The sequence below is a fragment of the Peromyscus californicus genome, unplaced genomic scaffold, assembly GCF_007827085.1.
Source record: "Peromyscus californicus insignis strain IS unplaced genomic scaffold, ASM782708v3 Scaffold_6__1_contigs__length_162567912, whole genome shotgun sequence".
NCBI classification, from domain to species: Eukaryota; Metazoa; Chordata; class Mammalia; order Rodentia; family Cricetidae; genus Peromyscus; species Peromyscus californicus.
In genome coordinates, this window is record NW_026294584.1 from 44,392,588 (window position 1) to 44,409,644 (window position 17,057).

Below are 17,057 nucleotides of genomic sequence, written 5' to 3' on the forward strand. Positions count from 1 at the left end.
CTCTCTCTCTCTCTCTCTCTCTCTCTCTCTCTCTCTCTCTCTCTCCTTCTCTCCCTCCTTCCCTCTCTCCCTCTCTCCTTCTCTCCCTCTCTCCCTCTCCCTCTCTTCCCCTCTCCCCTCCCCGCACCTCTTTCTTATAACCTCTTCTGATCAAAAAACCATAGTGATTACCCACTGCTGCTGGGATGGAGATGTATAGCGGGGAATGTTTTAGCTTTTTACACAAACTCAGATTCTTCTTCAGTTTGGTGAACCATGACACGACTATAATAGCAATAGGTCATTTGCCAAGGAAGGAAGGAAATGTAAGCTTGTGAAAGAGCCATTGGTTATATTGTATAATATCGCTTTGTGTATATATTTCTTTCCTTTGTGTTCTTTGAGACACGGTTTTACCATGTAGTACAGGCTGGCCTCAGAATTAAGTAGCCCAGCCTGGTCTGAAATTTGCAGTTCACCTGTTGTTCAGAGTCCTGAGTGTGTGCCACTATGCCTTGACTATAATACAGTTTTAATGGCTATAATTTGCAACCAGTAAAATGTGTGGGCCTTAGTGTATAGCATACCCAGTTTGAGCAATGCATATGCCAATATAATTTATAACCCTGTCAACCTATAAAATATTTCCATGACTTTAGTTAGCTCCATTCTGCCTTTTTATCAGATAATCTCTAATTGTCCCACCGTCCACCCAGAGGGAAGCACTAGTAGGATCTTGCCATTGTTTAGTCTCACCGGTCCTAAAATGTCTGTGAGTGGACTCAGAGCAAGCGCGAGCATGAATGCATGTGCTCTTGGATGGACTCTTAGTACGTGGTTTTTCTGCTTGGAAAGCTTTTACTAGTTATTTGTGTTGTCATGTGCTTTAGCATCCCTTTATATTCGATGATGCTGTTTTATCATGTGTGTGTACAGCAGTTTGTTTATTCTCCTTTTTATGTACATGTGGTTTTTTTCAGTTTTGAGTAATTATGAATAAATCTTACATAACATTCCTCTCTAAGATTAAAGGATAATTCATGTTTTCATTTATTTTGAACAAATATTTAAATATATAACTGTAAGTAGTTCTAAGTCAGGGATATTTTATGTGAAATTATTAAAGTTGTTGCTTTACAGCCTCATACAGTGTGCTGACATACATTTAAGCTTAGTAATTGTTGTTGGTATGAAGTATTTTTAATTTATAATTCGTGGGTGAGTGATGATGTTAAACATTCCCCCTCCACTCACTTATTAGCTGTTTATTTAGGATTTTTCAGGGGGAGATCAGGGAGGGTCCTAGGGATTGACTCCAGGGCCTCACATATGCTAGGCAAGTCTTCTAATACTGTGTCACACCTTCCCGGCTCTGTTTAGTTTTTTAATGAATTATTTTACCCATTAAAAAAAAAAGAATATTGCTTTCTCTTTGAGCATTGAGCTCTGGAGGTTGTTTATATATCTTGTACACGAATCCTTTTTCAGGTTTCTTTTTATCTGTGACTTGCCAATTCATTTTCTTAGCATTGTCTTTTTTTCATCTTTTAACAGTTACTGTTATTTTGTATTTTGGGTGTATTTTTAGTGTACATTTTAGTAAGTTTTATTGTACACCCTTAAGTGTAAGTGTAAACTTAAGATATATTTAAGATATAAACATATCTGTTACCTCCAGAAGTTTCCCTTGTACCATTTTTAATCCACCCACCTCATCTGTTTCTAGACATCCACTGATCTGTGTTCTTTCACTGTACATTGCATTTTTAGTTTTTAAAGTTTTCATTTTATCCTGTTCTTGCTCATTTTTCCTTCCTTCCTCCCTCCCTCCCTTCCTTCCTCCCTTCCTTCCTTCCTCTATTGCTTCCTTCCTTCCTTCCTTCCTTCCTTCCTTCCTTCCTTCCTTCCTTCCTTCCTTCCTTCCTTCCTTTCTCTTTTCTTTTCTTTCTTTTTTTGAAACAGGGTCTGGTGTATGGACTAGGTTGGTTTGGAACTCATTATGTAGCTCAGGTTGGTCTTCCACTTAATGCTACTGCTTCAGTCTCCCAAGTGCTAGAATTACAGACATGAACCAACATGCCAGAATGTTATATAAACAGCATAATGTGTGTCTTTGTTTGGCTTATTTGAGTCAAAGTAATTACTTTAAGATTAATCTTGGAAACACACCTGTGAGCTCAGAGACTGTATGATACCTCCAGGAACTGGGGTTACTTCAGGTACTTCACCCATAAATTGACACCGCTTATCTCCGTGACTAAATTTGCATACTCCTACCTGAACCAAGACCAGCTAAGGCAAGGGAACACTGAACATGGAACCAAATACTCATTCAGTGCAGGAATGGCAGAAACTCATTCCAAAAGTTAGGCCCCCACTTACAGAGACTTCTGGATATCACCAAAGCAGAACTAGACCCTGATCTGCATCCAGAGTCAGAGCCAAAACAAGATTCAGACCCAGGTACTGATCCAAAATAGTCCTCAGATACAGAGCGCGTAGGAAGGAGACTCCTAGAGAAAGTGCCAGCTTAAGACAGTTCTGAGAACTAGGAAGAGAATGTAAGAGGTGCCAAATGGAGTCTACTCCTGGGGAGTGTCTGTTGTTGTAGTTGGTTGTCAGAAGAGGACTGAGGATAGATTGGATACCTTGAACAATATTTTAACAGAGGAAAGTGACACCTCAACTGTGTTGCCACCTAGTCCTTCCCCAAACTGCAGATAGTACATTGAAAACTGAAAAGTAACAAATCAGCAGTAACAACCAACAAATTCCTAATGGGTAAGTTCCAGTGCAAAACCAATAGGTAACATGAAAAACCAGTACCATTTGCAACCCCCAAGTTACAACCCCAGCATAATGGCCACCAGTGAGAAAGAGCTAACCTAATCTGAAGAGGTAAAGCTTCCTTCCTGTACTACAGTGATGATCTACCTAGCAAGACATGCCTGCTGGTACAGTAGTGGCCCAAAAGTCATGAGAGTAATCCTTAGAAAGAAAGATTCCTGATTGGGTTCAAGGCCTGCTCCACAGGTATGGCATCATTATCCTTTGGCTAGATAGGTTATAGACCCAAGGAGAGACTATTGCTATTACTCTGCTAAATGGACGTAGTGTTACATTGACTCCTGATGACTTCTCTCTTCAGAGAAGATGCTTCTTATACTCAGTGGTGATAAACCCAGAGACCCACAATGGTCAAGGTGCAGAGAGTAAGAGATTGAAAAATGTTCAGCCCTGAATGGAATATTTGTAGAACACCCCTTCTCTCAAGGCTCAGGAATCATTTGGGAATAGGGGACAGAAAGATTTTAAGAGCCAGAGGCAGTGGGTAACTGAAAGGAAGCAGAGTTTCTGGGCACAGCAGGGAGGGTGCACATAGGAGCGAGCTCACAGCCGTTGTAACAGATTTCAGAAGACCTGTTCGGCTCTGGCCAGACAGTCACCACATGGGGATGGAGGTGGGCATGGAGTCCCACTTGTAACCAAGGAGCTATTGGCAGTTGAGAGCTGCTGGGAGAGGAACAGTCATTTTTCTTTAAGGGTGTGGCCCCTGGTAGGTGAACCATCCTGTAGTAAAGGCCACACATCCTAGAGTATATACGCAGCATGTTGTATTGGATGAGTTTTTAAAAAGAAGATACGAGTTGGGTAGGTAAGAATGGGTCTAGGAAAAGCAGAAGTATGTGACTATGATAAAAATACATTGTACAAAATTCTCAAAGAACTAATAAAAAAACGAGAAAACCTGCAAATTTTTCTATTGTTGGAGATCTATCCAACAAGAAGACATTACAGTTTAAACATTTAGACATATGCACTGAGCATGGGTGCACTCAGTTTCATAAATCACACTTTGCTAGGTACGAAGACACAGCTTGACCCAAACACAGTAGTAGTGGGTGATTCATTACCTTCCACTATCAACTTTTTTTTGTGGTTTTTCGAGACAGAGTTTCTCTGTGAGCTCTGGCTTTGTAGACCAGGCTGGCCTTGAACTCACAGAGATCTGCCTGCCTGCCTCTGCCTCCTGACTGCTGGGATTAAAAGTGTACACCACCACTGCCCAGCCACTCTATCAATTTTGAGTTCATGTCAAAAAGTAAACTAAAGCATCTGGATTATGACATCATAGATCAAAAGAACTTAACATATCTACAGAACATTCTCTAAAACTGCAGAATTGTACATTCTTCTCAGCAGCCCATGGAACTTTGTCTAAAAGTTTCTATTAGGACATAGAAGAAATCTGAACAATTATGGGAAAATAGAAATAAGTCCTTGTATTCTATCTGATGACAGTGAATAAAACTACAGAACAACAGTTAGAATGACTGTAAACATATACAAACATATGGAGGTCTAACAACACATTACCAAAAAGAAATAAAAACAGTTTCAAAATCAAAAGAAAATGAAACACAATGTACCAAAGTCGATGGGATAGAATGAAAGTCGTCCTAAGAAAGAAGATTGGAACTCTTAGTGCCTACATTAAGAAATCAGAAAGACCTCCTAATTTAATGCTACATCTTGGGGTTGTAGAAAAATAAAAACAAACTAACTCCCCTGTCTTAGTCAGGGTTTCTATTGCTGCTACAAAACACCTTGACCAAAAGGCAAGTTGGGGAGGAAAGGGTTTATTATCATTATCATTATCATTGGAGGAAGTCAGGACAAGAACTCAAGCAGGGCAGGAACCTGGAGGCAGGAGCTGATGCAGAGGCCATGGAGGGGTGCTGCTTACTGGTTTACTTCCCCTGGCTTGCTCAGTCCACTTTCTATAGAACCCAGGACCACCTGCCCAGGGATGACACCACCCACCATGGGCTGGGTCCTCCCGCATTGATCACTAATTGAGAAAATGTCTTAGCTGGATCTCATCAAGGCATTTCCTCAACTAAGCTCTTTCCTCTCTAACAAATCTATCTAGCTTGTGTCAAGTTGACATGCAAAACCACCCAGTACACCCCAAAATCAGTAGATAAAAAGAAATGCTTAAGAACATGGACACAGCCGGGCGGTGGTGGTGCACGCCTTTAGTCCTAGCACTGGGGAGGCAGAGTTTGAGGCCAGCCTGGACTACAGAGTGAGTTCCAGGAAAGGTGCAAAGCTACACAGAGAAACCCTGTCTCTCAAAACAACAACAACAAAAGAACATGGACACATACATGGCTCAGGAGATAAGAGCACTTGTTGTGCAAGCTTGAAGCCCTGAGTTTAGATCTCTGCACTCACTTATGGTACTATGTGCATATTAATTGTGACCTTGCCTCAAAACAATAAGGTGGAAAACGATAGAGGAGGTCACCTGACACCTTTTTTTTTTTTTTAGCTTCTATATACTACCTTCCCGTACACACAAAAATAAATAAATAAAAAGGCAAATGCCAGGCGTAGATGGTGCACACCTTTAATCCCAGCACTCGGGAGACAGAAGCAGGTGGATTTCTGTGAGTTTGAGACCAGCCTGGTCTACAGAGTGAGTTCCAAGACAGGCTCCAAAGCTACATAGAGAAACCCTGTCTCCAAACAAATAAACAAACAAACAAAGTTTAGGGAAGAAACTAATGAGAAACAAAAAACAAAAAATGGTACAAAAAAATTACTGAAACAGAGAGTTGATTTTTGAAAGGATAAACAAGATCTAAACTCAGACAAAATGACCAGAAAAGATATCCCAAATTAATAAAATTGGAGAATGGAAAGGAATACTTTAAAAATATATGCTCGCTGGGTGTTATAACATATGCCTTTAACTCAGCACTCAGTGGGAGGCAGAGGCAGGCAGATCTCTAAGTCCAAGACCAGCCTGGTCTACATAGTGAGATCCCATTTCAGAACCAACGTGTGTGTGTGTGTGTGTGTGTGTGTGTGTGTGTGTTTTCTACTAAATTGGAAAATCTAAAAAGAATGATGCATTTCTGGGTTCATATAACCTACCAAAATTGAACTATGATGAAATAATTTAAACACTTTTGTAACAAGCAGTGAGATTAAAGTAGTAATAAAAAAAAAAAAAAAAAACCTGACTAGAAAAGTACAGTCCCAGTTGGATTCACTGGTGAGTTTTTACCAGACCTCCAAAGAACTGAAAGTAATTCTTATGAAACTCTTTCATAAAGTAGGAAATGAATAAACACTACTAAACTCTTTATTAAAGGCATTATTACTCTGATATCAAAATCATATAAACACATGCAATTTGATCAGTCTCCCTAATGCATATAACTTAAAAATTTCTCAGCAAAGTACTCACAAACTGAGTATAGGTGCACATAACAAAGATCATCATGATAATCAGGTTGACTTTAGTCCAGCAATGCTGGGAGGGTTCAACATACAGAAATCAATGTATGTAATATGTTATATGAATGGACTCAGTGACAAAAATCACACGATCATCTCATCTTTTCATGATCAAAATCCTGAAGTGGGAGCTGGATAGATAGATAGCTCAACAGTTAAGAGCATTAGCTGCACTTACAGAGGATCTGGGCTCAATTCCCAGCATGCATGTGGCAATTCACAGCCTTCTGTAATTCCAGTTCTAGGGGGTCCATCACCCTCTTCTGGCTTTCACTGACACCAGGCACACTTTAGTGCACCCATATGCATGCAGGCAAAACACCCATAAATGTTTTTTAAAAACCCCAGAGAAACTGGGAATAGAAAGAACACATCTCAGTGTTTGAAGACTGTGTACAACAGACCTATAGCCAACTTTATACTAAATGGGGCAGAACTCAAAACATTTCCACTAAAATTAAAGAACAAGATAAGGGTGTCCATTTTCACTGCTTAGTCAATATAGTACTGGGATTCTTAGCTAGAGGGTAAGACAGGAGAAACAAAAGGCATACGAATAGGCAAGTTTTGAAGATGATCAGATTCTATACATAAGATCCTACAGACTGGACTAGAAAACTCTTGAGTGCTGACAAACACTTTGAGCAAAGTGGCAGGCTACACAGTGAGTAGTCTTCTTTTGTACCAGTAACACGATGAGAAAAGAATGAAAGAAACAGTCCTGTTCACAGTCCGCACCATGGTCTTAAACTTAATCTAACCAAGGATGGGAAAGACGTGGAAAAGTTTCAGAATTCAAGAGAGAAATTGAAAAAGACACTAGAAGGTGAAAAGACCCCTATGCTCATGGACTGGAAGAATTGTGGAAATGGCTATCTTAACAAAGCTAGTCTACAAGATTGAATGGAATCCCATTCAAGAGGCCAACACCATACTTGATGGAAATATAAAAAGCAATCTTAAAATTTATTTGGAAACACAAAAGTCTTCAGATACCCAAATCAATCCTGTCCTCCCCACCCCCAGTAAAGAAGGAAAGAAAGTAATCAAGTAAGCAGAGGTATCACCATACCTGATTTCAAGGTGTGTTACAGATCCAAAACTAAGCCCAGTACTGGCACAGTCAGAAATACAGATTGGTGGAACAGAATAGAACATCTGGATATAAGTCCCTGCAGCTACAGCCACCTGGGTTTTGACATATGCTAAAAGTAGTGATTGTAGAAAAGGTAGCCTCTTTAACAACTGATGTTGAGGAAACTGGGTATCTGATGTGAAACTTGATGATATGCACTCTTGATGTTATACCTGAGAATCCCCAGTCAAAGTTAATACCCTAAAGATTTACTCGTGTGCCTTTTGTGGAGCGCGTCCAAGTTTTACTCTAAATTACATCTAAATATTTTATTCTAAGAAACGAATTCTGGTAAGTTTTGATTAATTTTGAGTGTATAATAAGATACATGTATATCGTATATATAAAATGAGATTTTGATCTGTCAACTTCATTCCATGGAAGTGGGCGGTTGCTATTTTTGCATTTTAATCTTGCTTCTTTGGTTGTTTCTAGTCCGGTTATGTCTTTAGTATCATTCACTGATTAGAATTTACATTGCTTAGGCTTCTTTCAGTCTGTTTCACCATTCAGAAGAATGTAGTTGGTGACCTCAGTTGAGTAAAGAATGGTAACAGTCATTGTAGGGGTGTTGTATAATTATTCCTTAGCTTTAAGACAAAATAAAACAAAATAAAAACATCTTCCAGCCTTCCATCCTAAGATGGAACTTATGAGTCTGTTAACTGTCAAAACTTACAATATCTAAAGTTTGTTTTATGTTTTAAGCAGAGGGTATAGTTTTGTTGTTTCTTCTTTCTTTTTCCCCCAGTACTTGATTCTGAAGCTTGAAAGGCCTGCTATAGTTCAGAATATTACATTTGGAAAATATGAGAAAACCCATGTCTGCAATTTGAAGAAATTCAAAGTCTTTGGTGGAATGAATGAAGAAAATATGACAGAGCTGTTGTCTAGGTAGGTTTGCTTGTGGGGATGGAAGGGCTGTCTTTGGAGCATCCCGTAGGCTTAGTCTATTTTCTTCGTAGGTGAATCTGTGTGCCCTTTCCTAGAAAGTAAAGAAAGAACACATCTCTGGTTTTATTCCTAGTGTTTTTGTTAACACTGTATCTTAAGTTGGTTTTTTTTTTTTAAACTACCAGGTACTAGTTAAAATTGTTAAATAATGAAGAAAGAATCAAATGTTTGTTTCTTTTTTCCCTACTCATAATTTTGATCTCTCAGTAACTTTCTAATGAAAATCTCTGGGTTCAGTCCCTAACACTTCCAGAGCAAACCACCCATTTGTGGTGGGAGGGCAAAAACCATGCTATTGGAAAACATAAACCTTACTCAAAATGTGAATTGTCTAGTCCAAAATGGTATTCTAAGATTTTACTGTTAGAGATGAAAAGGAGAAGGTTCAGTAAATGAAAACAAAACAAAATGTGACAGCATATAGCACACAGTGTTTGCCTTTTGGAAAGAGCTTAGTAAATTGGAGTTCTAAAACAGTTAAATCCCAGCATGATGAAAAGTCATATAGCCAGTAGAAAGAAAAAAGATTTAGAATGTATTTGTGACATGGTTATCCTGTTAAGAAAACACTGAAGTAAATACTAGTTATGTGCTCTGATTTAAGTCCTAGAAGTATTTTAGGGAGTAAGGTAGTTGGATGGTAAGGGGTTTTCCTATAAATACTTGTATCAATCTTGGTTAAACGAGAGGTGATATGGGTTACTGTTTATTTAGGTTAAAGGAGATGCTATTAAATCAGCAGACCAACATTGGTTTTGAAAATTTGTAAATGTGTAGCCAGAAGTTTTCCTGTGTCCTGTCCAGTCCTGCTGCCCCACAGCCGCATATAAAATAATCACTCAGAGGCTTATATTAATTACAGACTGTATGGCCTATGGCTTCAGCTTCTGACTAACTCTCTCATCTTAAATTAAACCATTCCTATTAATCTATATATTGTCACATGGCCATGACATTACTGGTCTGCTGGCATCTTGTTGCTCCTTCTGCAGCACCTGGTGTCTCTCCTGACTCCATCCTTCTTCTATATCTCTGTTTGGATTTCCCACCTGGCTGTAAGCTTTCATGCCATGGGCCAAAACAGATTTACTTATTATCCAGTGGGAACCACACATATTCACAGCATACAGAAAGACATCCCACAGCATGAATGATAAAAAGATAGTTAAGAAATGTAATTCTTTGACAAATTCTAATATTTGGCTTTGTCGAACTTGTTAGATAAGACTGAATTGTTTTTAATTCCTTTCCTACTACCTGAAAATCTTTCATATTAAATTATACATTAAAGATAGTCACACATTTCCATACAGCTAGCCACATTCTCTAGTTAATATATAACATTCTTCATTAGCTTTTGTGTAGTTTTAAAAAACACAGCAGTATTGCAATTGATTTGGATGTGCGTATTTTGACTTACGTTTTCGTGTTCAGTTATTTGTTTATATTGTCTTGAATATACAGTATTATCATTGGCTTAAAGCTTAACATCTGAGTATAAGATTAGAGTGTCTTAATGTGTTTACTAAATTATGAAATCATGTTTGATAATATGAAGTTTTTTTTCTTCCCCTACCCCCAACAGTGGCTTGAAGAATGATTATAACAAAGAGACATTTACCTTGAAACATAAAATTGATGAACAGATGTTCCCTTGTCGATTCATTAAAATTGGTAAGGTTTTAGTGTTTTTGAATTAAAAACAATTTTTTAATGTCTTTCGTTCATAGACTCTAGTGTATGGACCAGGTTCTCTAGGTTCCTGTGTTTTAGGGTTTTTTTTAATAGGGGCGTTGCTGCACTGGTTAGTTTGTACACTGACTTTGACTGCTTTTGTGCCCCAAAGTCAGAGGGGAATGGTTTAAAGAGATCACATAGCCCATCAAGCTGAAAAGATTTCTGTTGGCCCTTTACAGAAATGTTGGCTGACCGTTGCTTTATGAATCCATTAGTAAGTGACAGCTATTTAGTAAGGATATTTTTCCAAGTGTGTTCTCTTTTGAAAGGGTTCTTACAAGATTTTATGGGATGTAGAGATCTGATTGCCTTAATTATTCATGGAGGTTTGTCATTTATTTATTCTAGAACTATCAGCTAAAACCAAACACTGATGAGTTTTTCAAGACACTGTAATGTGGTCATTGGCTTTTGTTCTTGTATATTTCACCTTTTACGTGAAATGCTGGTTAAACTTGTCAATCTCATGATTCAGCAATGATATGCAAACCACAGTTCACAATACTGTCTTTAAGGCATATATTTATCAGCAAGTGTTTTAGCTTATGAAAGTGCTTACAATACATTCTTCAGGCTAGGCTTTTTAGGGTCTTCTGTGTTCCTTTAGATTTAGTATTTAGAGGGCAGGGATGTGAAGGTCTGAGCCTTTGGATTTCTATCTCTGCCTCATACCTTTAGCACTATTATATTAGAATTGGAACCAAAGAAGTCGTATTTGTTATTGAAGAACAATAATTAATTCCAGAATCCCACATTTTGATTTTTGAGAATTTTTTTTTGTAATAATAATGTTAAAGAGTAGACACAAAAGCAATCGTTGAGACCCTCAGGACTGTGGTAGGAAGTTTTGTATTTATTCAAGTCACAACAAAGCCTTGCTTTATTAAAGCTGTTTAAGCACTTGTATTGTAGTTCAATTTCTTCTGTGTACCTAGTAGTTGAAAAGAAATATTGGATAGCCAGTCAAGTCTTAAAATTGCAGATAGGCAGCCATGTCATCTTCAAGTAACCAGATGTTTTCTTACTATAATCTTTTTTTTAATTAGATTTTTTTTTTACTTTATGCATATGTTTTGCCTTCATGTATGTATGTGCACCATGTATTATGTGCCTAGTGCATGAGGAGCGCAGAAGAGGGCATTGGATCCCCTGGAACTGGAATTAAGGATGTTTGTGAGCTGCTGTGTTGGAGCTGGGAACTAAACCCGGGTCCTCTGGAGGAGCAGCAAGTGCTCTTAACTGTCTGCCGAGCCATCTCTCCAGCTCCCCAACCATCCCCCATTGTACTGGTTAAGACACCTAGTGTGATATCGATTAGTAGAGAAATTGGCTTCTTTGTCTCATTCTGACTTGAATAAGAGTACTTCATATTTGCTCAGGTTTAATGATGAAGGCTTAAGATGATTTTTTTTTTAAGTAATTGAGCACATTTTTTTCCTTTTAGCTTTGTTTGGGTGGTAAATTGCATCACTATACCTTTTTATTGAATCATCTTGTACTCCTTGAAAGAAGTCTTTTTTTTTAATAAAGAAAACTTATGAGTTTTTTTAATTGTTATTGCATCTTTCCCCTATTATTTGGGTACGTCCTCAGTTGAGATTGACTTCTTTCATAGTTGAGATTGGGTATTTTTTCTTTGGCTTTGTTTTCAGGATTATATATTGATAAATAATTGAAGTTTTACTCTATACTTGGATACAATATTATTATCAGCTGTGTGTAGGATCAGTAACCTCTGTTACATTATCTATTTTGGATTTTATTTATGATGACTTTGAAGTTATATCACAGTTTTTACTAAAAAATATCATGATGGTTTCAGTCAGATTTGTTTTTTAGTATCACGAGCCGTCTTTTAAAAGTTGAACACTCATTTGTTTCTATGATGCATGGTTTTTGTTGTTGCTGTTTTGAGACAGAGTTTCACTATGTCGGAACTCTTGTTCCTCCTGCCATAGCCTCCTGAGGACTGAAAGTGCAGGTGTGTGGCATGTGTGCAGAAATTTTGATGAGTAAATCCATATAGACTTAAACATTAGTAGTTTTACTTTGCTGAAACTTATTTGAAATATATTAATTTTTTCCCTCTTTTTGCTTTTCCTCCTTAAAGTTCCACTTTTGTCCTGGGGGCCCAGCTTTAATTTTAGCATCTGGTATGTTGAACTTAGTGGCATTGATGATCCTGATATAGTGCAGCCCTGTCTGAACTGGTACAGCAAGGTAGGCCTGTTCTTTAAAATTAGATTCTGATACCTAGTGAGGGAGAAATGTACCAATTTCTTTATTGTGACCAATATGAAATGTTGGGAATAATAGTAAAAGGATTAATCAGCTAACATTTTAAAACATTGTAGTGGTCAGCTGCTCAGCACTCCTAACTCATTTAAATCATTACCATTTTAGGAGATGAAATTGCCAATCTTTGCTATTTCATAGATAAGGAAATGGAGCAGAGAGGCTCACACAGTTGTAAAGTGCTTGAGCCAGATGTTGGACTCAGGCAGTAGGGCTCTTCAGTTTGCTGTTACTTTATTCTATTTGCTTAGCCCTCAATTTTACTTTTACTATAAAGTGATATGAATATTTTGAATACAGTTTTTACAGGGTTACTTTTACAGTCTGATAGAAAGTTAATATTTGAACATGATTGAAATGCCTAAAGTCAACAGGCTAGCCAAATGTTGCTCTTTAATAAAATTGATGTTATATAGATAATTAATAATAAATCTATTTTTGAGGCCCAAGGTGGGGGATAAAATTAGTGGGGATACGGAATCATTCTGGTTATTTAATGAGGTTGCATATTGATAATTATATTGTATAAGCAATAGGGATTTGATAACCCTTTATTAAGAAGTGAGGTAACTATAAACTGGCTGTTTTTCAAGTCTTTTGGGGTCTTATTTTCCTGTCTTATTCCAGGGTAATGTTTATAGGGAAATCATTTTTTTTAATTGTCATGCAGTGTTTCTATATAATTTTACTTTCTTTTTATTATAAAGCAATATACTTAGAAAATTTGAGGTAATTCCAGCATGTATTTTTAACTTGTTTGCTTTTCAGTTATTCTTCTGAGCTTGTATTTATTTCTGTTACATTCACCCTGTTAAAGAAAATGGTTTGTAAATTGAGTGCTCACTTTCAGAAGTCATGCTCTCTTTCTCTTAGCACCTGTATTGTGATGTTAGTAGTTAATGTCCTGAGAATTGCAAAATTTATAGCCTTAAGGGGTTTTTAATACAGAATATGCTGCCTTTTGCCCCCCCCCCCCCCCCGAAGTTTAGGCTTTTGAATTGTGTCTGGTTTGATCTCCTTGGGTAACATACTTATAATCTTGGGCAAATTGGTACAGTAGCATTAAGCTCCAGTTTTACTACTTGACAGGTGAAAATAATGGTAACTAATGAACGGGATTAAATATGGTGCTTGGTAAATAGTAGATGCTCAATTTAATTGTTTTTATTGTTATTGTTTCCTACAGTGACAGCTAAGCAGATCTCTTTTTCCCCCTACTTTTCTTGTGTTCTAGTAGTACCGCGAACAAGAAGCCATTCGCCTTTGCCTGAAACACTTCAGACAACACAACTACACAGAGGCTTTTGAGTCTCTGCAGAAGAAAACCAAGATTGCCCTGGAGCACCCGATGTTGACAGACATGCACGACAAACTGGTGTTGAAGGGCGACTTTGATGCTTGCGAAGAGTTGATTGAAAAAGCTGTGAATGGTAAGACGTTTAGAACCTTGGATTATTAGGAATTTAATTTCAGTATTTACAGGAAACTTTCAAAAAGAGTCTATGCTGCTTACTCAGCTGTTAATCCTTTCTGTTTTTCCTGTGTTGTTACTACATAAAGTTTGTTAGCTTCTTGGAGTAGGGAATTCTTTTATGTAAGATAGGTTTATAATATCACAGGAATTTTTAAAAAAGAGTAGAAACACATTTGAGTTTATTTACCTATATTAAATTGTCATTCTGGGAAACCAAGCACTTAACTAACAATAAGTCAAGTGAGAAACAATTTTTTGGTGTTATGGTCTGTTATCAATGACTTGTTCTTTTAAGTAATTTTTTTCAGTGGCCAATATTCTCTCTCTCTCTTATTTTTGACAGGGTTTCTCTGAGTAGCCCTGACTGTCCTGGAACTCATTTTGTAGACCAGGCTTGCCTCAAACTCAAGATCCACCTGCCTCTGGCTCCCAAGTGCTATAATTAAAGGTGTGTGCCACTACTACCCAGCTCCAATATTCTTTTTTTTATTTTTTTGAGAGGGAGTGGTTTCGAGACAGGGTTTCTCTGTGTAGTTTTGGTGCCTGTCCTGGATCTCACTCTGTAGACCAGGCTGGCCTCGAACTCACAGAGATCTGCTTGGTTCTACTTCCCGAGTGCTGGGATTAAAGGCGTGCGCCACCACCGCCCAATATTCATTTTTTTAATAGTGTGATTTGGATAGGAGGGGGCTGTATGTATATTCAAAAAGTATTAGTAAATGTAACAGACAAGGAAATTTGCATTAAAATGTTTTTCTTTGTAATGCGAATGATACTGCTACATAATCCTTGATTTTCTTATAGAATTGCTGACTTTCTTAAGTGGCCTATAATTTGGCTTTCAACACGTGTATATAACATAATGAGTTACTTTGAGTTTGAATATTTAAGGTCTCATAGTTATATGAAGTAAAAAGAGAGCTCTGTTATCCCTTAGTGAATGAGAACTTTCTGTTAACTTTTTCTCCTTTTTGTTCTTCTACAGTGGTTTTCATAGTGACAAAGAACTTTGTAGATACTGAATATGAAGCTTGTGGAGGGCTGGGGTGTGGCTTGTTGGTAGAATACTTGCTTAGCATACACAGAGCCATGGAACTTCAGCATTGCATGAACTAGGCCTGGTAACCCAGCAGTGGGGAGAGTTGAGGCAGGAGGATCAGTAGTTCAGAGTCATCTGCAGCTACACAGCAAGTTCCAGACTAGCCTGAGCTGTGTGAGACTCTGTCTCAACAAACAAATTTGTAGGGTTGAATTCAGTATATCTTTTCATACAAAGAATGAGGAATAAAATGTATTTTCGTCCTTTTCTTCCTTATATTTTATTCTCCCTGTTGTTATTATCCATTGTTACTAGGTGCTTACATTATTCAGATATTGTATTGGGTATTTTAACTGAGGAAACCAGAACTCATACTTTTTTATTTTATAAACTTATCCTAAAATCAATTGCTTCCAGCTCTATTGTAAGATACATTGACGAAATTACCTCCAAGCCTTGTACATTGTTGTTATTTATTTAATTGATGATTCATACTTACAAGTGAAGTTTTGAAATTGAGTATACTTTAGGAACACTGATAATAATTCCATATCAAACTATTAAAATGCTACCAATGAAAGTACATAAATATGTCTCCATTTCTAAAAGTTAATTCTATCTTTTTCTCATCTCAGTATGAGGGAAGTATATAGGTGATTTTATGATTTTGGGTAGGCTTCTTTCACATCTTTTCCACCAAGGCATCTAATTTTGTTGTGTTAGTGATAGAAAGCAACAGCACCCACCATGTGTAATGTCATTGGCTGTAAGACTAATGGTCGTTACATTTTAAAGTCTCTCTTCAGTTGTATGCCCCATGGTTAGGAGAAGCTGTTAAAAGCACGTGCAAGTCTCTTGACTCTAGTTTCTTGTACTTCTGACTCTGGAAAGGGAGACTGGTTTAGCAAAAGTGATCATTTCTGAAACTTAATACCACATCATCTTCTTACTGCTAAGGGCTGTCCATTGCCTTGGAACACTAAGTAACTGTTCCTTTCAGGGTTGTTCACTTTGCTGCTGACTTTGCTGTTGATGATTTGTTGAACAAATAAGGAAAAGAACAGTGCAGAACTTTTTGGCTTCTCTTCCACTGAAAATGTAGATGAGGCCAAGAAGTTCTTGCTCACTGAATAGAAAAGTAGGACACTGAAGCATCTTTTATCAAGCTCCTTACAGTGGAGCAAACCAAACCTTCTTTCAGTGTTTTTAATGTTCTCATTAATACAATCTTAAGTGTGATCTTCATTGGAGTATGTCTTCTTCCTTTTTTCTAACATCTGTCTAAAACTTTCATGTGTGAATAAGACTAAACTTTTTAAACAGACAAGGTTATTTTAGAGGTTCACATACACACACACACACAATGACACTATAAGCTATACATACTTGGAATGTATACTTTGGTATATGTTAACATATATGTGTGTGTGCCCACATGCCTGACACCACCACCACCACCACCACTATACTTATAGTAACAAACATTGACAATCCCTAAATTTTTCTCACATTGTTTTGTAATCTAGCCCTCATTCATTGTTTTCACTCCATCCTTAGGCAACTATTTACTTACTTTCTGTCGCTATAGATGAGTTTGCATTTCTATAACTTTATGTAAACAGATTCTGTTCTTTTTCTTTTTTTAAAGATTCTTTATTTATTATGTATACAGTGTTCTGTCTGCACATATCCCTGCAGGCCAGAAGAGGGCACCAGATCTCTTTTCAGATGGTTGTGAGCCACCATGTGGTTGCTGGGAATTGAACTTAGGACCTTTGGAATAACAAGCAATGCTCTTAACCTCTGAGCCTTCTCTCCAGCCCCCCAGATTCTATTCTTGGACTTCTTTCAGTTGGCTTAACTGTTTGGAATTTCATCTAGGTTGTTGCACCCATCGATATTCATTTTCTAATTGCTAAGTAGTGCATGATATAGATATACTAGTTTACTTCTACATTCATCTATTGGTAGACATTTGGATTGTTCACACTTGTGGGCTATTGCAAGTAACCATTGCTGAACGTTTATATATAAGTCTTTGTGTGGAAACACACTTTTACTTTTTAAGGTAGATACTTAGGAATAGAGTTACTGTGTGTCATGTTGTATGTATAGTTTAACTTTTTAAACTGTCA

General features: G+C 37.4%; 1 protein-coding gene across 7 annotated transcripts in view; it reads left to right on the plus strand.

The window, feature by feature from the left end:
- Positions 1-17,057, plus strand: part of Mkln1 (muskelin 1) — a 202,379-nt gene that overhangs the window by 98,241 nt on the left and 87,081 nt on the right. For all 7 annotated transcript variants that reach the window (XM_052720218.1, XM_052720219.1, XM_052720220.1 and 4 more), the window contains 4 exons: positions 8,175-8,317; positions 9,963-10,051; positions 12,225-12,334; positions 13,647-13,839. In XM_052720218.1, the coding sequence (XP_052576178.1) occupies positions 8,175-8,317; positions 9,963-10,051; positions 12,225-12,334; positions 13,647-13,839 (535 nt within the window). The remainder of the gene's footprint in view (positions 1-8,174; positions 8,318-9,962; positions 10,052-12,224; positions 12,335-13,646; positions 13,840-17,057) is intronic.